This window comes from Trachurus trachurus, assembly GCF_905171665.1.
Source record: "Trachurus trachurus genome assembly, chromosome: 19".
Classification (NCBI taxonomy): domain Eukaryota; kingdom Metazoa; phylum Chordata; class Actinopteri; order Carangiformes; family Carangidae; genus Trachurus; species Trachurus trachurus.
This window is the reverse complement of record NC_139913.1, coordinates 3,635,557-3,657,746: the sequence shown is the minus strand read 5'-3', so window position 1 is coordinate 3,657,746 and position 22,190 is coordinate 3,635,557. Positions and strand designations below refer to the sequence as shown.

General features: G+C 42.0%; 1 protein-coding gene across 1 annotated transcript; it reads left to right on the top strand.

Annotated features, from left to right (window-relative positions):
• LOC311002839 (inhibitor of nuclear factor kappa-B kinase subunit alpha-like) lies at positions 1–21,433 on the top strand. Its single transcript, XM_083994383.1, has 22 exons — positions 1–142; positions 1,227–1,345; positions 3,076–3,170; positions 3,283–3,400; positions 4,069–4,138; positions 4,398–4,486; positions 5,846–5,935; positions 6,719–6,843; positions 7,408–7,515; positions 8,158–8,293; positions 9,822–10,016; positions 11,499–11,601; positions 12,460–12,583; positions 13,228–13,379; positions 13,506–13,567; positions 14,337–14,446; positions 15,904–15,953; positions 16,094–16,199; positions 16,968–17,115; positions 17,244–17,380; positions 18,617–18,716; positions 20,096–21,433. The coding sequence occupies exons 2-22, from the start codon at positions 1,241–1,243 to the stop codon at positions 20,159–20,161; spliced, it is 2,289 nt and encodes a 762-aa protein (XP_083850509.1). The 5' UTR covers positions 1–142; positions 1,227–1,240; the 3' UTR covers positions 20,162–21,433.
• The last annotated feature ends 757 nt before the right edge of the window (positions 21,434–22,190 follow it).

Genomic DNA, 22,190 nt, shown 5'->3' with positions numbered 1-22,190 from the left:
AGTACACACACATTTATACACAACACACACACACCGTCGCAGCAGGCTGCACTGACCTGAAAACAACACAACGACACACACACTCACACAGACACACACATTTCTCTACCGACAGCGGCTCATGACACCGTCGCACAGTCCGGTAAGTTTCCCCGGGACTCGGTCCACCAGCGGCGGCGGCCTGAGGCGGAAGCAGCGGCCGGGAAACAGCGCTCTGTCCCCGGCCGCCGCAGCCAGAGAGCTCCGCTGGCTGCGGGGCTGCGGCTATTTCCTGTAGCGTAGCAGCTCGGCAGTTAGCCAAAGCCCAAAAAGGAGCTAATATTTAGAAAACACTTTGCGATTTTGTGTTTGTGTCGCCGTAACGTGACACTTTTATTATGATTTAACGTGTTATTTGCCACATTTAACTTCATGTTTTTGCCCAATCGGTTGAGATTATTATGGTTTTGACAGCGTTGTTGTGCTAACATCGAAAGTAAACTGAGATTAGCCATTAGCAGCAGCTCCAGGATGTAGCCGCGTCCCCTGTGAGCTTGACAGGTTTATTTAGGTGGACGACATTTAAGGAAGCGCATCAGATTTATCAATATAAACACAATAAATCAAATATCTGATACATTTCTTTGTTTCTGTCATGTAAACGTTATTATTTCTACGTTATGTCCCAGTTTGCGTTCAACTAAATCTGCACATTAGTGATCTGTTTATGATTTGATCATTGTTATTTTTGGATTAATCGATTCTTGTGTCTGTTGCAATGTAAGTTACCCCAGACCAATACTATATCCAATGTCTTGTCTAAGATCCATAGATAATCAATAAATTGTCAAGAATGACGATGTAAAACATCAAAAACTGAGATTTGAGCAGCTAAAAACAGCAAATACATATTCTAAATGTAGCTTAAACCACAATATAAATCGATTATTCATAATAATAAAATAAACAGGTGATTCATTATCAGATTTGAGCAGCTAAAAACAGCAAATATATTCAGTTTATTGCAGTAAATGTAGCATAAATCACAATATAAACAGATTATTCATTATAATAAAAATAAAAGCAGGTCATTCATTATCAGATTTGAGAAGCTAAAAACAGCAAATATATTAAGATGCTGCAGTAAATGAAGCATAAATCACAAAATAAATCAAGTAGGCTAATAATAATAATAGTGATAATAAAAGCAGATCTTTCTTATGTAACTGAGTGTTTTCTGGTTGCAGGTCCAGTAGCAACGATGGAGAAACCTCCCTTCAGGCAGAACCAGAACTGTGGAGACTGGGAGCTGAAAGAGAGGCTGGGGATGGGCGGCTTCGCCCACGTTTACCTCTACCAGCACCATGTGAGTGTCCCTGCACACACACACACGCACACCTGACACCCAGGAAGTAACCAGCACAATGTCTGCATTACAACAACATACCTGCAGTGTTTTGTTTTTTTACCATGAGGAGAAACACACCTGTCTGGAGGATTTCTGCTGCGAAGAGGAATAATGAGGAATGTGATTAATTCACAATGTTGGTTTCAGGGAGCACACTAATGGGTTATTTGCCAAGTCGTGGCTGAGTTGGGGGAATTGGAGGCACTGTTGGTTAAACACAGAGCAAAAAGTTGAGTTTTACCTGCATAAGTTATTTGTATCAGTCACACAGGACGACAATCACAGAAGAAAATTTAATTTCAAACAGAGCAGATTGCAAAGACTACGTTAAAACAAAAGTGTATTTCTGTGGTGGGTGTTAAAATATGAGTTTCTTAACAGTCGAGGAAAAAAGCTGTACAGATGTTTTTCAATTTAAGAGGATGTATAAAAAAAGTAGGAAAAAAACATGTCATAAAAAAGACTAGTTATGGGTTTTGATTTGTATATTGTTTAGCTGTAAACCGATTCATTATTATGGCATTTAATCTGATGAAGCGTGTTTGTGTGTTAAGAAAGGAGCAGGTGTTATTAGTTCTCTTCACCCTGCTCTTTTCCAATCACAGGATTAGAATGAACACATAAAATGAAATTGAAATGATGAACTTAGATAATAGAGAAATGGTCAAACACATGTGCGTTAATCTGAGTCTGTGCAGCGACTCTTCTATCAGCTGATGTTGTGTTTGGTGGGCGGAGCGGAGCTGCAGGAAACGCTGCTGCTCTAATGGAGCGAGGATTAATTCCTGTCGCTATCAGCAAATTCTGGAGGGAACCGTCACAACACGACGGTGATCCAGAGCAAACCTCCAAAAGCCGGCATCAACCAGTTCAGAGGGTTAGACAGAGACTGGGGGGTTGAACCTTTACACATCCACATTTTCAATATTTTAAGTTCATCTAAATGGAAAAAGTATCAGAGGAAAGGCTAACTTCTTTTCATTTCTGTCAAAACCCCCCAAAACTACATACAAACTGCTGTTTTTACAGTTTTTTTTTATTTCTTTATTAAATAATCATGTGTTTATGTGCTGATGAACTGAATATTCGTTTTTATTTCAGTTCTGTACAGACATTACAGCTTCAGCAGATCTGAGATCTTTTTTACACCAGCTATAGAAACTGACATAAAGTGAGAGAGTATAAGAGACAAAAAAAGACAGAAAAAATCACATTTTAGGGGAGGGAGGAGCGGTCCCTGATTAAATCTATTATTACTTTATAATCAATCATAGGATAATGCTGTGGAGCATGAATCTTATTCTAAGGACAGTGTGTTGTTTGTCTTGACATATTCAAGAAAAGGTTTTATTGTAAGTACATCTTTGACCCAATTTGTAAATGTTTGAGGTTTGCTCCTGTGAAGAAAGCAATTATTTTTGATTGTGCTCTAGTTGGACCTAGTGAACAGGTGTAACCCCAAATAACCCACTGAAGGAGCATTGTGCGAAAAATCTGTCAATAAATCAATCAGTTTTTATTTGTAAAGCGCATTTCATGCACAAGGCAAACTCAATGTGCTTTACAATAGTTAAAACAATTATAATACAATGCAATAATAGTGCAAACAACAAAGAAGTGCAGAGCTTTTAAAATTTAAAACACGACAAAACAAAAGATGGACGACCATGATGAACTTTGTTTTGTAGGAAACGAATGAGAAGCTGGCGGTGAAGATGTGTCGTCTGGAGCTCACGGCCCGAAACAAGGACAGATGGAGCAGAGAAATCCAGATCATGAAAAAGTTTGTAACTTTATTTTGGAGTCGGTTTGATTTCACTCTGACTTTAATAATCAGTGATGTTGATGATTAAACACACAACTCTGGTTAAAACCTCTTTCTCTTTCTCTCTCAGATTAAACCACATAAACGTTGTGACGGCTCGGGACGTCCCGGAGGAGATGAAGCACATCGCCTTGAACGATCTTCCTCTGCTCGCCATGGAGTACTGCTCCAGAGGAGACCTGAGGAAGGTGAGCACACACACACACACACACACACACACACACGCGCGCGCACACACACACACACACACACACACACACACACACACACACACACACACACACACACACACACACACAGCTGAACGTCCTCGTGTTTGTTCTCGTCGGTCAACAGACCATAAACGTGTCACCATGTGGACCGAGTTTTTGATGACAAACACAGTAGTCCCGCTTTTTCTGACCAAATCTACATAAACACATCTTAAAGGGATAGTTCAACATTTTGGCAAATTGGCCCATTGCCATAACCCCTATAGTCATAGCAGTAGGTTCGTTACCTTTAATTGTCGGTGCAAGCTATTTTTTAGAAAGGCGGAGCAGAGCCGTGAGCTGCTCAGAGCTACGCTACGGAGGCTCATTATGGGATTTTTTGGTTTCCCTCATCAAACTCATCAAATACACAATCCAACAACTCCACAACGCTCTGGTGGACAAGTTGTGACCTGCACATTCACCACGCTATGAGATAATAACACAACGTTACCAGACAGAGTTGTTTTAGAGGGAAATACAGAGACTGATGATGAAAAACTGTCCCTGAAGGCAACGCACATCAGAGGTTTTGCATGAATTTCACTCTAAAACTTGTGTAGATCTGCAGCTGCAGGTGAGACTGAGTTGTGTTTGTTTTCCAGATGCTGAGTAAACCAGAGAACTGCTGCGGTCTGAAGGAGAGCGAGGTGCTGTCGCTACTCAACGACGTCGGTACGTCCACCGTGTCCTCTCCTCTGTGTGTGTGTGTCTGTGTGTCTGTGTGTTTGTGTGTGTGTGTGTGTGTGTGTGTGTGTGTGTGTGTGTGTGTGTGTGTGTGTGTGTGTGTGTGTGTGTGTGTGTGTGTGTGTGTGTGTGTGTGTGTGTGTGTGTGTGTGTGTGTGTGTGTGTGTGTGTGTGTGTGTGTGTGTGTGTGTGTGTGTGTGTGTGTGTGTGTGTGTGTGTGTGTTAACCTCCCTGTCTCCTGCTCCAGGCTCTGGGATCCAGTATCTGCACGAGAACAAGATCATCCACCGAGACCTGAAACCTGAAAACATCGTTCTGCAGAACATCAACGGGAAGGTGAAACATCTGTCGCTCCGCTTCCCTCCTTCTCTTCCTCCTTCTTCCTCCTCCTCTTCTTCTTCCTCCTCTTCCTCTTCCTCCTTCTGATCTTCTCCTCCCTCCTTTTTCTTCCTCCTCCTCCTCCTCCTCCTCCTCTTCCTCTTCCTCCCCCTCCTACTCCTCTTCTCCTTCCTCCCCCTCTTCCTTCCTCTTTCTCCTCCTTCTCCCTCTTCCTCCTCTTCTTCCTCCTTCTTCTCCACTTCCTCCTTCTTCTCCCTCCTCCTCCTCTTCCTCCCTCTTCCTCTTACTCCTCCTCCTCTTCCTCCCTCCTCCTCTCCCTCCTCCTCTTCCTCCTCTTCTTCTTACTCCTCTTCCTCCCTCTTCCTCCTCTTCTTCTTCCTCCTCCTCCTCTTCCTCCTTCTTCTCCTTCCTCCCTCCTCCTCTTCTTCTTCCACCTCTTCTCTTTCCTCCTCCTCTTCCTCCTCCTCCTTCTTCTCCCTCCCTCTTCCTCTTCTTCCTCTCCCTCCTCCTCTTCTCCTCCTCCTCCTCTTCTTCCTCCCTCCTCTTCCTCCTCCTCTTCCTCCTTCTTCTCCACTTCCTCCTTCTTCTTCCTCCTCCTCCTCTTCCTCCTTCTTCTCCACTTCCTCCTTCTTCTTCCTCCTCCTCCTCTTCCTCCTTCTTCTTCCTCCTCCTCCTCTTCCTTCCTCTTCTTCCTCCCTCTTCCTCCCTCCTCTCCCTCCTCCTCCTCTTTCTCCCTCTTCCTCCTCTTCTTCTTCATCCTCTTTCTCCCTCCTCCTCCTCCTCCTCCTCTTCCTCCTTCCTCCTCTTCTTCCTCCTTCTCCTTCCTCCTCCTCTTCTTCCTCCCTCCACCTCCTCTTCTTCTCCTTCCTCTTCCTCCTCCTCCTCTTCCTCTTCCTCTTCTCCTTCCTCCTCCTCTTCTTCCTTCTTCCTCCTCTTCCTCCTTCTCCCTCCTCTTCCTCCCTCTTCTTCCTTCTTCTCCCTCTTCTTCTCCTCCCTCCTCCTCGTCTTCCCTCCTCTTCCTCCTTCTTCTCCCTCCTCCTCCTCTTCCTCTTCTTCCTCCCCCCTCCTCCTCCTCCTCCTCTTCTCCTTCCTCTTCTTCTTCCTCCTCCTCCTCTTCCTCCTCCTTCTCCCTCCTTCTTCCCTCCACCTCCTCCTCCTCTTCCTCCTCTTCCTCCTCTTCTCCCTCCTTCTTCCCTCCACCTCTTCCTCCTCTTCCTCCTCTTCCTCCTCTTCTCCCTCCTTCTTCCCTCCACCTCCTCCTCCTTCTTCCTCCTCCTCCTCCTCCTCTTCAACTTCATCATCATCTTCACGTTTATGTCTTGTTTTCTTCATCTTCCTCTTCCTCTTCCTCTGCAGCTGGTCCATAAGATCATCGACCTGGGCTACGCCAAAGACCTGGACCAGGGGAGTCTCTGCACCTCCTTCGTCGGCACGCTGCAGTACCTGGTGAGATCTTCACCTCTAATTCACTTCATTCTGCTCTTGTTCCTCACATGCAGCCGGATTCACGTCATCGAGCTTCTTCTATACCAGGGGTTCTCAACTAGTCTCACTCTGGGCTCCACATCTTCCCATGGTCATTAAGTCGCGACCCACTTTTATAGAATTCAAACCAAATCTTTTTTTTTAAAACCTTTAAAAACTCATTTTGCTCTTAATTGAGCAAAGTGCATTTCAGAGCACATGAATGAAACTGAGGAGGACCATGACAACTGCATGTACGGAAGTGAATTAAAAAATATCAAACTGCACAAAATGGAGACCAACAAAATGATATATTTGACTTCTAATGCATCTCTGCATTCAGAGCATATTCACAAAAGTGAATAAGTATCAAATTGCACAAAATAAAGACCCACAAAACAAGGTATTTTCACTGCATTCAGGCCACATTAATAAGAAACTGATATCTTTGCATTCAGAGCAAATAACAAGAAACTGAGGAGGAGAATTACAACTGCATGTGTTCACGTGTCTCGTGCCTTTCAATATAAGTTATTTTTCAAAATAAAAGACATGTCCAACATCAGATGTGCATTAAATATTATTTACTTTTACTAAATCCTTTAATCTTCTGGCTGCCTTTGTAGAAACGTTAATGAAGCTTCTCCCAGCAGGAAATGATGTCATCGCTTGACAGGTCTGAATGTGAAGTGAATAATATTAATAAATGCAGCACAGTGTGTTGACTCCTCCTCCTCCTCCTCCTCCTCCTCCTCCTCCCTGCAGGCTCCCGAGCTCTTTGAGAACAAGCCGTACACGGTCACCGTCGACTACTGGAGCTTCGGCACCATGATCTTCGAATGCAGCTGCGGCTTTCGTCCGTTCCTGCACAACCTGCAGCCGGTGCAGTGGTGAGTTCCTCTGGTTTCACTATTTCTAGGTACAGTATGTGTGTTTGAGTTAAATGAATATTTATATAACACTTTATAATAATATAATAATAAAAGTACACACTATTCAGCATTAGTTAAGCATTAAATACTGAATTCATCATTTGCAACGCATGAATACTCATTAGTATGTCGTTTATAAACTTTTTTCTTGTAATTTTAACACTTTTTCTAGAATTTTTTGAGAAATTTTAACACATTTTTCTAGAAAATATTTAACTTTTTTTTTTCTGAAATTTCTCTACAATATTCAAAAAAATTCACGCCATTGGCCCTAATTTGAACGTGCATTGACTAAAAAAGTAACGTTCTTCAGTCTCAGAACAAATATTTGTCTATTTCTGGTGTTTGCTTCAAAATTTTGTCCAATGGGGGTAGGTGGTCTGATTGATTGATTGATTGATTGATTGATTGATTGATTGATTGATTGATTGATTGATTGATTGATTGATTGATTGATTGATTGATTGATTGATTGATTGATTGATTGATTGATTGACTGACAGCCGTGTGTTTGATCCACAGGGCCAGTAAGGTGAGGAACAAAGGTCCTAAAGACATCATGGCGGTGGAGGATCTGAACGGAGAAGTCCGCTTCTCCACACACCTCCCCTACCCCAACAACCTCAGCAGGTCTGAACCACGTGACTCCTGAAATTCACACTCACACACACTCTCACACACAGATGAGGATGAGGATGAGGATGAGAGACCTCTGTGATGTGTTAAAGTACGGTCGTGTTTTCCACAGGGTATCCGCGGGGTCTTGAAAAGTATTAAAAGGTGATAAATCAATTTTGGGAAAATTAAGACCCTTAAAAAGTCTTAAAAAGTCTTTTCATGACTTTATAAAGTCTTAAATTTTGAAGGTATTTTTTCTGAATTAGCTGTCCAAGAGTTTGAGTCCTAAAAATCATTGTGAAAGTGTGTGAATTTATTCATTTTATTAAAAACCAAAGATGAACCAGTACATGAAAAAGAAAATAAGATTGTTGTTTTGGTTTTTTGAGAGTGGAGCAATGTTTTTTTTTAAATTTTTTTTAATTATAAACTTTGCCTTTTATTTATTATCCTAGCCTATTTTGAATTCTGTTGTATCATAGTGGTCTATAGTCTTTATCATAAACTAGAACTGTTCAGTTAAAAGTGTCACTGATGTAAATGGTTACAGATTGAAGTGGCGGTGAGGTGTTGAAAAATATTGAGAAGGTCTTGAAAAAGTCTTAAAAAGGTATTAAAACTAACTTCAAGATTCCTGTATATACCCTGTTCCAGGACTCTGCTGGAGCCGATGGAGGCGCTGCTGCAGCTGATGCTGAAGTGGGACCCGGTCCAGAGAGGAGGCAAAGTGAACTCCGACTCCAAGAAGCCGCTGTGCTTCGAGGTGCTGGAGCAGATCCTCAGCATGAAGGTGAGACCGAGTCTGAGTCAACACCGCTCTGCTCTGCTGCCAGCACCAGTTTGACACCTACGGCAACCTGTTAGGGCCACTGCAGGGTAACGGGATGAGCTAATAGAGAGGAGAGGAGGGAGGTGACTGAGTTAAAAGCTCAGACATTCAAATTTAGAGTCACAATAAGACAAGAGACAAACTAAACAAATCTGTGTTTTTCTAAGAGCTCAAGCAACAAAATCATTTTTTAATTCTTGGCTAAATTAATTCAGGGTTCCCACACGTCCTGGAAAACCTGGAAGATGGTTGAGTCAGTCATGGAAAACACATAGAACATGAGAAAACAAGTCAAATGTCTTGGAAAATATCTAAAAAATCTAAATATGCTTTTGTTTATTCTTCAAAATGATGCTGTTTGTCATGGACATCATGTTGTTTCCTCTTGTTCCCAGTCTGCAGTAACTTAATAACTTATGATCATTAATTCACCACACACAGCAGGAATAAAGAAACATCAGCTACCAGAGCTCTGTTGGACTTTTTCAGACCGCACCGAGCATTTCCTTTCCAGAGGGATTATTTCAGAGATGAGTTAGAGTCATAGACTGCACAACTTTAAATCAGACTTCTGGAGCTGAGAAGAGAATAAACATAGAAAATAATGTACAAAATAAGGTACAACTGTCAAAAAGAATGGGACAGGGGATGTGTTAGTGCACAGTGTAACAACATGTCTGTCAGACTGTAGCAGCTGAAAATGTCCTGGAAAATGATTAGAAGAAAAGTGTGGGAACCGTGTGATCAGTATTTCCTTCTCCACTGCAGGTGTAAAGCAAAACAAGCCACATGTGTCCAACCTTGCAAAGTGTAGACTAGAAAAAAAAACACACACACATGTTCTACTTTTTTCTTTTGCAAATTTGAGTTTTCATGTCAGAAATCATCTCGTAAATTTGCAACTTTAAACCTTTAAACACATAAATCTTCTACCGTCCACCTCTCGTTGAGCTGTATTACCGTTTCTTCAGTGTCAGTCTGTTTGGAGAATAGTTTTCTTCTTCTTTCTGACTGAAAGCTCTGGGATCATCTCTTTCAAATATTTTTATTAGAGCACACTGTAATATTGTTACATAATACAATCATATACATCCAAGAGTATAATGTACAGTATATCCATATAGAAATGTGTGCAGTTAGGACATAATGCCCTCTTTTTGTTTTTTAGAACAGCAAATGAAAGAACAGATAAACATGTATACAGAGTACAGAAAAAAGCTCTGGGATCATCAAAGGTCAACGCTCTGTGTTTAGTGTTTTTGCTGTTTATCTTGACCTGAGCTCTGAAAAAGAAAGAAAAATGATTTTTATACATAAAACAATCAGTTTTCTGTGTGTGGTTGAAGGAAGAAATTCAGGTTTCCATGTTCTGACTGATCACAGTCTGTTCCAGATGTTCAGCCTAAAACCTTCCTCCTCCTCCTCCTCCTCCTCCTCCTCCTCCTCCTCCTCCTCCTCCTCCTCCTCCTCCCTCCTCCTCCTCTTCCAGGTGGTCCACATCCTGAACATGACCACGGCTCAGGTCCACTCCTTCCAGCTGACCCCGGACGAGAGTCTCCACAGTCTGCAGAAGCGGATCGAGGCGGAGACGCGGATCGAGGTGGTGAACCAGGAGCTGCTGCAGGAGACCGGCGTCTCGCTGGACCCCAGGAAGGCGGCGGCGCAGTGCGTCCTGGACGGAGTGGTACGTAGCTACAGGATGTTGGAGGACCGGGTCGGGGTTCAGTCCAGAACCAGGAGGAGATAGAAACCTGCAACTTACAGTGGTCGTCCAGTAGTTTAAGACTCAGACTGAACACTTTCTTACTTAAAGGGAAACTTCGTTTTTTTTCAACCTGGGCCCTGTTTTCCTATGTTTTTCTGTATATGTGAGTGATGGATAATACTTTTATTGAAGTCGCTGCAGTATTGAGCCGGGCAGGCAGCCTGCAGCCCAGCTAACGCTCTTCCACGGGGCAAGTGGCTCCCGTCAAAGTTCGCCCTATAAACGGGCATTTTTTTCACACCGACAGGCTCAGATAGTTACACTGAGTGTCCGACAACATACTAGAAAGGAGAAATTAACGTATAGTAATAGTCTCTACCTTTAGCTGGAGGTCGCTGTTTGTTGTGATCTGTGTCCAAATCTCACTACGCTAAATCTCGTTCTGGAATCTCGCGATAACTTGCGGCAAAACACCGGTGGGGAATACTGTTACCTGACTGAGGTGAAGAGAGACGACCAGAGAATTTCCAAATTGTGGCAACAAAATGTTGGGCTACTCTTTGCGCAGCTTTCACAAGTTAGGGCTAGCTGCTACAAATGGATGCTAACACTCCTGTCGATGCACTGCGCCGTGCCGACCACAGGGTCTGCAGTGACCACTTTGACCGGGATGACTACTTCTGCCAGTGAGAGGAGCTGACTGATGCGGTGGCAGCGTGATCTCCACCTCGCATTGAACAGGTGGCGCACACAAGCAAAAAAAAAGAAAAAAACAAAACAAGCCGGTAGATGTGTTGACGGGCGATAATAGCGAAAAAAAAGAAAAACTTCAGCAACCGTTGCCATTGTTAGTTCCTGCAACGACAGTATTCAATTTGAGACAACACTAAATAATAATGGTTATAAATTTTACTTGTAAGCACTTTTACAAACGCTCAAAGACACTTTTCACTTAAAAAATCATAAAATAGAGTGAAGTCAGAGTGGAATACAATTTAAAAACAGTAATAAACAATATAAAACACACACAATTATATATTAAAAGCTCATTTAAAAAGGTGAGTTTTGAGCATGGTCTTGATTTGAATGTTGGGAGGTGAGTGCAGATAAGGATGGGTTTGGGAGAGGGAGGGGGCAGCGATGGAAAAGGCTGTCGAACTTCACATTAGGGAAGTAAGTACATAGTGTAGATAGTAAATTACATGACAGTGAAGTCATGGAAGTATTTGAATTGAGTTAAAGTCCCGAGGAGCCTTTTGTTAAGTTGCCTCGTCGTCGCCTCGACAACGTCTCATCTTCTCGTCTCACACGGGAACTTTAACAAACACAGAGACGTTGCAGATAAAAGCTGCGTCTCCAGGTGTTGATGATTCACTCCACAATCACTCACTCACCGTGTGTGTGTGTGTGTCTCAGTGTGTCTCAGTGTGTGTGATGTGTGTTTCCTCCTCCTCTGTGCAGAGAGGCTGGGACAGCTACATCGTCTACCTGTTCGACAAGAGCATCACCAAGTACTCGGGTCCCTTCAGCGCCCGACAGCTGCCCGACAAAGTCAACACCATCGGTGAGTTGGTTTTATCAGCAGCAGGATGTGAACTCTGTTTAGAGCTGGAGCGTCGCCTGCAAACATACAAAACTAATGAATAGTGTTGTTTAATCTCACTCCTCCACATGTTGTCAGGGTCTTTCTTGCTGCTTTTCTTTTCTTTAACTTAATTTTTAGTCATTTTTTTTTCGCAACATGACGTGTACATTTCCTTTCTTTCAATTTTTTTCCCTTTTTGCAGCTGCAAATAATCTCAGTGTTTCCCATACATTCATTTATTCCTGGTGGCCCGCCACTCTCCGTGCAAACCTGTGGGAAACACTGAATCTTTACACTTAAATCAACAATTGTGTTAGAAAACAGTATAAACAATGATGCTTCTTATGTTAAATATTCAATTTTTAATGTTTCTTTAGCTCATTATACTGTATAGCTACACCTGCAGTATACCAGCTCACCAACCAAATCTGTTATATTATGTAACATGTGCAACACACATAAGTTTTACCAACTCAATATAAAACTTCAAGAAGGGAAATCGTTCGGGAAGTTGGTTCTCACAGCCCTGATAAATATGTAACTATAGATTTTAAAATATATGTATGATAAGATAAAATAATAAGAAATAGAAAATGATATTACACAAATTTAGAGAAGGAGAAGAAAATGAAATTAAAATAAATCCACTCTGGACATATTCCCTCAGAAGACGTGTTGTGAATGTGTCCAAGGCCACAGACTCACTGTATTAACAAAGCTATGACAGGTTTTTGAAGCCTGAATGTAAATGTGATTTGCTCCATCTGGTAAACATCCCATATTTCTTGAATCCATACATTATATGTCAGTGGATTTCTTCTTGTTTTTCCTTCTCAGTCCAAGAGGCCAAGACCCAGCTGCCCCTCGTGGCGCTGAAGAAGGTCTGGGGCGAAGCTGTGAGCTACATCTGTGGCCTGAAGGAGGATTACAGCCGGCTGTTCCAGGGACAGAGAGCGGCCATGTGAGTCACACGACCCAGAAATCATGAGGTTTGGTTTAGTTCAGCTGCAGAAGTTCAGGTGACTTAGGAGAGAACAGAAAGAATAATTAATTAAGACACTAGATGTCGCTGTTGGTTCATTTTATTATAAATTCTCAACTAAAAACCGAGCCTCAAACAGACTCCGGTCTCCTGTACTGGACCTGGACCCGAAGTTTAAACTTTGAAATGAATGCTGCTCTCACTTACAGTAAGAATAAAACAAATTGAGAGGATTTTCTATCATTGCTGAGCATAAGATTTGCTCTAAATGAAATATAAGCCGTGTCAGACTTTTATTTGAGAATTTATGGTATTTAAACGTTCAAGATGGTCTTTATTTCTCCTGAGGAGCTGAATAAATAGATTCAAGATGCTTTATTGTCATATTATCTGAATAAAGGTATGTAAAATGTATAAGATAGAAAGTAAAATCTGAGTAAAAACACTTCCAGCAACAATAAAGTGAGTTAAAACATTTAAAAACACAGAAACACACAGAATAAATACAGTAAATGCAACAATCACACACAGAAACGTTTCTAAACTCTTCCTGTACACATTTATTGCACATTTGATTGAACAATGTGATAAATAATGAACATAACTCCTCCCTCCTCCTGCAGGTTGAGCCTCCTGCGCTACAACACCAACCTGACCAGGTGTAAAAACAGCATGTTCGGCTTCTCGCAGCAGCTCAAGGCCAAACTCGACTTCTTCAAGAGCAGCATCCAGTACGACCTGGAGAAGTACAGCGACCAGATGCACTACGGCATCTGTCAGTCTTTATTCTTCTACATCTAATAATAATAATCAGAGAATGTTTTAATATCACTGAGACTGAGCTCAACCAGATGTTTTTGTGTTTATCTGTTGTTGTTTTTTGTTTTTTTTCTCTCCAAAGCCTCAGAGAAGATGCTGAAGGCCTGGCAGGAGAACGAGGAGCGGGCGGCTGCGTTCGCACAGGTAACAAAACAAAACATCAACACACACCTCAACATTTTGGCGAGCTGCATTGTCGGTGCAAGCTATTTTTAGAACGGCGGAGAGCCGTGAGCTGCTCAGAGCTACGCTACGGAGGCTCATGGGATTTCTTGGTTTCCCTCATCAAACTCATCAAATACACAATCCAACAACTCCACAACGCTCTGGTGGACAAGTTGTGACCTGCACATTCACCACGCTATGAGATAATAACACAACGTTACCAGACAGAGTTGTTTTAGAGGGAAATTCATGCAAAACCTCTGATGCGTGTTGCCTTCAGGGACAGTTTTTCTTCAAGCAGTCTCTGTATTTCCCTCTAAAACAACTCTGTGTGGTAACGTTGTGTTATTATCTCATAGCGTGGTGAATGTGCAGCTCACAACTTGTCCACCAGAGCGTTGTGGAGTTGTTGGATTGTTTATTTGATGATTTTGATGAGGGAAACCAAGAAATCCCATGAGCCTCCGTAGCGTAGCTCTGAGCAGCTCACGGCTCTGCTCCACCGTTCTAAAAATAGCTTGCACCGACAATTAAAGGTAACGAACCTACTGCTATGACTATAGGGATTATTATAGCAATGGGCCAATTTGCCAAAATGTTGAACTATCCCTTCAATCGGAGTTGGAGAACTCGTTTACATGCACTCAGTCGTCCAGTTATAGTCGGATTAAGGCAATAATTTAGTTTTCTCATGTGTCATGTCAACGTACTGATTGTTGTTGTCGTGGTTACCTGCTGCGTCCTGCAGGTGGCGGAGGTGAGTCACCTGGACGATGAGATCATGGCGCTGCACTCGGAGATCGTGGAGCTGCAGAGGAGCCCGTACGCCCGGCGCCAAGGAGACAAGATGGAGCAGCTGTGAGTCCATACAACAAGTTTATACAGTATATATAAACAAAAAGACTTAAAAACATCTGTACAACATCTGCTCTTGTGTTGTTTTCATGTCCAGATGTTTGTGTCCAGGACAGAGGACGATGTTGTCTGGTGGTTTAACTCCAAACACTAACGATCAAACTAAAACTAAGTCAGCTTCTTCTGTTGCGAAACAGAAACCAAACATAAACAGACACACAAACAAACCAGCTGAATGTTTGTGCGTTAAAGTAGATTTTTTACATTCTTGCCTGTGGTGCGTTCACTGCCCTCCGTTCGTTTTTTCTCCTTCATCGACACCGTCACAAATTCCCAACGTCTCCAACTTCAAAATGGTGTCTGATGTGAATGTTTTTTTTTTTTTGAACGACCCGACCTGAACGCAACATGACCCGACACCACACCACAGATCGTCGACGCTGGGATCCCCCCCCCCCCTCCACCTCGGCGCTGTGCTCATGAGGTTTTGATTAGAAGCATCTGTCAGTGGGAGGAAGAACATGTTGAATTCAGTTGAATTCAGAGACAGGGCGTTTTCTGCACATGAAGCTTATGGTCTCGTGTTTTCCTGAAACGCCTCGTTTGGGGGTTTCATTTACCATCCAGCCATCGTTTCTGTCACTGATAGGTGTGAGGTCACGGGGGGGAGGAGCCAATCCCACCTGACACCGGACAGTGGTGGTGGTGGTGTCTATCTACGATACGATGCATCTCAATGAAACATGGCCTTTTTCATTAATTAACATAGATAGTCAGATAAATATGGTACGACAGAGTATTAGAGCCACATTGAGAAAAAAAAACAACACAGACTTCGAGAATAAAGTAATAAATTATTAATAAAGTTGTAAATTTACGACTTTATTCTCGTAAATGTATGACTTTATTCTTGAAGTCTGTGTTTTTTTTTTTTTTTTCTCAATGTGGCCCTAATACTCCGTCGTAATATGGTAACTTTTTATTTACATAAAATTAAATAGAAAATATCATTTAAATGCATTTCTATAAAACAGCAGCTTCCCTGGAGTCTGAACACACAAAGAAAAAGAAAAGGCCTACAGGCGACTTAAAGGTGCACTTGTTAATTTCTCAAAAACAAAACATAAATCTTGGCGTTCTGCTTTAAAATAAATCACAGCGTCTCTCTGTCTGTGAACAACATCTTCAAACTTGAATGAATTATTTGAATTTAAAAATCGATTGTGACATAACTGCATTGATTCAGAATCGTCCCTTCAAGAATCTCGATGCGTCTTTGAAAAACGATTATTTATCGGCGCCGCTACTGAACCGGTCACCTGTCAATCACATCGAGACAAACGACCTCGCAGCTGCTACGTTAATGTCTGAGGATGTTTCTGTTTCAGAGTGGGGATTTATAAGTTTGACCTGGTTTATTAGAAGTCAGAGATTAATGTTTGAATCTGATTCTGTTTCAGAGAAGAGAAGGCGATCGAGCTCTACAAGCAGCTGAAGATGAAGTGTAAAAGTGAGTGATCTCCTAAACTGTATTTATTGTAGTTTTTCTCATTTATCCAAGTTATTCTAGATTCTGGTTCTGTTCTTGTTTCCTGTGGGTGTTGAGTTTCATCTATAGAGGATCAATAAACCTTCATCTTTCCCTCTCAGTCCCTGAACCCGACGTGAGCAGCGACAGCTCAGAGATGGTGAAGGCCATCATCCAGACGGTCCAGAACCAGGACAAGGTCCTCAAAGACCTGTACACACACCTCAGGTGAGGCGTTCAGGGTCATTTTATTTCATCATTCTATCTATCATATCTGTATCATATCATAGCTGCAGCTTAAAGGGATAGTTCAACATTTTGGCAAATTTGCTTATTACCATAATCCCTATAGTCATAGCAGTAGGTTCGTTACCTTTATTTGTCGATGCAAGCTATTTTTAGAACGGTGGAGCAGAGCCGTGAGCTGCTCAAAGCTACGTTACGGAGGCTCATGGGATTTCTTGGTTTCCCTCATCAAACTCATCAAATAACTCCACAACGCTCTGGTGGACAAGTTGTGACCTGCACATTCACCACGCTATGAGATAATAACACAACGTTACCACACAGAGTTGTTTTAGAGGGAAATACAGAGACTGCTTGATGAAAAACTGTCCCTGAAGGCAACGTGCATCAGCGGTTTTGCATGAATTTCCCTCTAAAACAACTCTGTGTGGTAACGTTGTGTTATTATCTCATAGTGTGGTGAATGTGCAGGTCACAACTTGTCCACCAGAGCGTTGTGGAGTTGTTGGATTGTGTATTTGATGAGTTTGATGAGGGAAACCAAGAAATCCCACGAGCCTCCGTAGTGTAGCTCTGAGCAGCTCACGGCTCTGCTCCGCCGTTCTAAAAACAGCTTGCACCAACAATAAAAGGTAACGAACCTACTGCTATGACTATAGGGATTATGGCAATGGGCCAATTTGCCAAAATGTTGAACTATCCCTTTAAAGACTCTGATCCGGTCTGATCCGTCTCGTTTCCCCCCGACAGTAAAATCCTGATCAGCAAACAGAAGATCATCGACTTGTTCCCTCGGATTGAGAAAACTCTGGAGAGCATCAAGGACGCAGACAACACAGTGATGCAGATGCAGATCAAGAGACAGAGAGAGTTCTGGCATCTGCTCAAGATCGCATGTGTGAGTTTTTATTTCTCATTTCTTAATTTGACCGTCCACAACCCAGATAAACTCACTTTATTATCATATCAGGAAACATTCAGTTATAAAACAGCTGTTCTCCTCCTCCCTGTCTCTCCCTCCTTCAGGCCCAGAACTCGTCTCGTAGCTCCATCGCAGCGAGTCCAGAGTCGTCCAACCTGCTGCAGGTGTCTCAGTGGTCTCAGTCGGCTCAGCCCGTCAGCTCCCCGCACCCCCTCACCTCCCTACCCGGGCCCAACGACAGGTAACTAACACACGTCTCACAGAACAAAACAGAACAGAACAGAGGCCCTGAAAGGACAGGGGTCGGTTTTATTTTCATTTTTCCAATTTTATTATTTCATTTTTCCAATTTTATATATTATTTACAATGGAGTATTAGGGCCACATTGAGAAAACATTCTTTTTTTTAACAGACTTCGAGAATAAAGTCATAGTTTTGCAAGAATAAAGTGACAAATTTATGTGGGAAAAAAGTTACAATACAATACAATACATATTTATTTATATAGCACATTTAAAAATACAAGCCAAGTTGTCCAAAGTGCTGTACAATAAAAACACACAAGCAACTTTACAGGAAAAAAGTGGCAATTTTATGAGAATGAAGTCATAAAATTTACAAGAAAAAAGTTATTATTGTAGCAGGAAGTGGATATGACTCATGGCTGTTCTACTTAAAACAGAAGTAGTTAGTAGTCTAAACGAAACAAGCGAGAGTGCAACACACAATCGATGCATTTTCTTGCGTTACATCTTTTCAAAGTCCTGATACTGACGACAACGTGTTGCTGATGCGTCAAAAAGATGAAGTATCTCCTTGTTTGTGAAACCTCCTGTACTGAAGAACAACCTCACAAAACGCCTCATTTAACAACTTCCCTCCTGTAAAACAACAGGTTAAAATATAATGACTTCATTCTCAAAGTTTGTGAAAGAAAATTGACTCTTTTTCTTGTATTTATTTATATTTTTTTTATCTCATACTCAGAGGGTAAAAATGTGAAAGAACAACCTCACTTCACATTCAGAGCTTCGATATCTGGGTCATAGATGAAAAAAACACCAGGAGCAAATTTCTCACTTTAATAAATGACTTGAACGTTTCATCAGCAGCTCGAGGCTTCACTGTCACGTGTCGTTTATATTAGTTGGTGTTAATCTTGTTTGTTGTATGTAACATGGAGCTGACGAGCGGCGTGAACGTCCTCTGACCTCGTCGTCACCGTGGCGAACGCTGTGAACGCTGCTCGGCAACCGACGCATCAAACAGTCACATGTGTCACAGTCTAGTAGGTCAGAGCAGCGTCGTCGTCCTCCTCTAGGCTCCATACGTCGTACAGCAGCGTCGTCATGTGATCAGCTGCTGCTCTCTAATGGGCCGTGTGTGTGTGTGTGTGTCTGTGTGTGTGTGTGTGTGTGTGTGTGTGTGTGTGTGTGTGTGTGTGTGTGTGTGCGTGTGTGTGTGTGTGTGTTACAGTGACGCGGCGCCTCGTCTGCTGCAGGAGAACCAGAAGTACCTCAGTCAGCTGACCAGCCTGATGCAGGAGGCGGCCGACGACCAGGCCAAGAGCATCGTGGTGAGTTCACTGACCCTCGGCCGTGTCTGTACAGTACAAGTTGACCAATTATCAGTTTAACTTAAAGGGATAGTTCAACATTTTTGGCAATCTGGCCCATTGCCATAATCCCTATAGTCATAGCAGTAGGTTTGTTACCTTTAATTGTCGGTGCAAGTTGTTTTTAGAACGGTGGAGCAGAGCCGTGAGCTGCTCAGAGCTACGCTACGGAGGCTCATTATGGGATTTCTTGGTTTCCCTCATCAAACTCATCAAATACACAATCCAACAACTCCACAACGCTCTGGTGGACAAGTTGTGAGCTGCACATTCACCACGCTATGAGATAATAACACAACGTTACCACACAGAGTTGTTTTAGAGGGAAATTCATGCAAAACCTCTGTTGCCTTCAGGGACAGTTTTTCGGCAAGCAGTCTCTGCATTTACCTCTAAAACAACTCTGTCTGGTAACATTAACGCATTTTGCAGTTGTGTATTTGATGAGTTTGATGAGGGAAACCAAAAAATCCCATGAGCCTCCGTAGTGTAGCTCTGAACAGCTCACAGCTCTGCTCCGCCATTCTCAAAACAGCTTGCACCGACAATTAAAGGTAACGAACCTACTGCTATGACTATAGGGATTATGGCAATGGGCCAATTTGCCAAAAATGTTGAACTATCCCTTTAATTATTTAGTTTTTTTTATTATTATTATTATAATAAATGAACTAATATCTAATATCTAAAAAGCAAAGAAAGGGACAAAAACACAAATTCACAGCAGGAATTCAGTGTTTTATTATTCAGATCATGAGACAGAAGAAACAAACACAGAGAAAATGTGAAGTGGAGCATCAGCAGTAAAATATTTTTTAACTAAATTTCTGTAAAACATTTGGAAATATGAGTTCCATGTTTTTTCCTTTTTGAGTTAAAAACGTTAAAAGTTTGTTTTCCCAGCGTCACATGACCCAGTGATTTATCACAGTCGTTAACAAACATGTGGATGTTTATCAGAGAGCTGATCAGACAACACATTAATGTTTATAGTGTTTAGAGTCAGAGTTATGTTTCTGCACTTAAGTTTTATCGACTTTTCTGTAAAGATAAGACACACAACTTGTGATTTGTGTCTCTACAAAACTCACTCATGTCTCTGAAGTGTTTATTCTCTCATTCTCACGTCTCGTTTATTTTAGTTATTTAATCTCGCTCTTTATTCTCATCACAACATTAGAGGAAGTTTGTTTAAAACACTCATGCATGATGTGTCACTTCCTGGTGATGACGACGTCATTGTACATTTTGTCGCCTTTCACTTTTCTTTTTAATCCTTTTTTTTGTTTTAACTTTCTGATTTGTCCCCCCCCCTCCTCCTCCTCCTTTTTTTTTTAAAGGACCAAGACTGGAGCTGGACAAAATACGAAACTTTAACGACGAAATTAAAAAAGCGAAATGCGTGAGAGCCGCCGCCACCACCGCGTCCTCCTTCTCCGTCCTCCTCCGTCCTCCTCCGTCCTCTCCATCCCTGCTTGTTCTCCGAGTTAACACTACAGGACTGAGAGCTGAAAGGAACCAGACCTTGTATAGTTGAACCTGGACTCACTCGGGTGGATCTTCTCTTTACAAAACAAGCTTCTCTTGACCTTTTTTCAAAAGAAGAAAGAAAAATTTAAAAAAGTAACAAAAAAAAAGCTGGGAGGCGCTCCCGTCCTCTCAGATGGAGGAAAGTCTGATGAATAGTGAATATTCTTGTCTTTTGTATGAGAAAACAAACACACCTTCTTCTCCTGCTGCACAATATTTATCATAACTCATGAAAAAAAAAGAAAAAAAAAGAAAAACCATGACGATGATGATGATTCTCGTTGTTTCTATCATCGTTCTGAGCAAAACTGAGCAAAAAACTGTAGCACCGGATGTTTTCTTTGTTTTTATTTTAACTTTTTTTGGTCAGAGGTGAATTCATTGATCACATGGGGAGGAATATATTTGGGCGGGAACAAGGGAACGGGGAAATCGACCTCGTGACACACGGACAAGACAGGAAGTGGTGGAGGGAGGAGGAGAGGGAGGAGAGGGAGGAGGGGAGGGTGAGGAGGAAATCACAATCAAGCAAGCAGCACTTTGATACTCCCATGTATCCGCTCTGTGAAGAGATGAAAACGTTCCCGCGGCCGAAAAAAAACTGTCGCAGGATCAACGGAAACTGTCGTCGTCTCGTAACCGATCGGATCTATTTTACTATCTACTAGCATTCTGCCATCGAGATTCTATGGACATGTTTGTATTGTTTTTTATTTTAGATAAAGTGCTACATATATATACATACATACATATATATGTATATATGTTGGGCAGAAGACGTGGCGGGCCATTCTGTTTATACTGTGTAACATACTGTACATCTGTCTTGTTTCCTCATGGGTTTGAGTCTCAACAATGTGCATAAAGGAGGATTCCTGTTTCTGTGTGTGAGGACGGTCGGAGCTGCGTTCAACAGCTGAAACCTTCAGTCGATCAATTGATTAGTGGTTGATTGTTTTTTGCCAGATACTAGAATCTAGATCATCAACTATCTGAGTATCTTACCCTAACAGTATAAGTTTGACACATCATCTCTTGTTTGTTAAAGCGATAGTTCAACATTTTGGCAAATTGGCCCATTGCCATAATCCCTATAGTCATAGCAGTAGGTTCGTTACCTTTAATTGTCGGTGCAAGCTGTTTTTAGAACGGCGGAGCAGAGCCGTGAGCTGCTCAGAGCTACGCTACGGATGCTCATTATGGGATTTCTTGGTTTTTCCTTCATCAAACTCATCAAATACACAATCCAACAACTCCACAACGCTCTGGTGGACAAGTTGTGACCTGCACATTCACCACGCTATGAGATAATAACACAACGTTACCACACAGAGTTGTTTTAGAGGGAAATTCATGCAAAACCGCTGGTGCGTGTTGCCTTCAGGGACAGTTTTTCATCAAGCAGTCTCTGTATTTCCCTCTAAAACAACTCTGTGTGGTAACGTTGTGTTATTATCTCATAGCGTGGTGAATGTGCAGGTCACAACTTGTCCACCAGAGCGTTGTGGAGTTGTTGGATTGTGTATTTGATGAGTTTGATGAGGGAAACCAAGAAATCCCATGAGCCTCCGTAGCGTAGCTCTGAGCAGCTCACGGCTCTGCTCCACCGTTCTAAAAACAGCTTGCACCGACAATTAAAGGTAACAAACCTACTGCTATGACTATAGAAGGGATTATGGCAATGGGCCAATTTGCCAAAATGTTAAACTTATTCCTTTAAAGCGTCTCCAGAGCCAAAGGCGACGTGTTCTGATAATAAACCACCTTAAAACCCAAATATATTGATCTAAAATTGATTTGAAACAGGAAAACAGCATTCAATGAGTCGTATTTGTTCAGTAATTATCCATCACCAAGTCGTTTCCCCGTCACTAATCAATCGATCGACTGATTTCTGGTAGTTGA

Coding starts and splice junctions, on each gene's coding strand:
- LOC311002839 (XM_083994383.1), top strand. CDS start 1,241: ATGGAGAAACCTCCCTTCAGGCAGAACCAGAACTGTGGAGACTGGGAG. Junction 6,844..7,407: donor AACCTGCAGCCGGTGCAGTG/GTGAGTTCCTCT, acceptor TTTGATCCACAG/GGCCAGTAAGGTGAGGAACA. Junction 17,116..17,243: donor ATCTGCTCAAGATCGCATGT/GTGAGTTTTTAT, acceptor TCCCTCCTTCAG/GCCCAGAACTCGTCTCGTAG.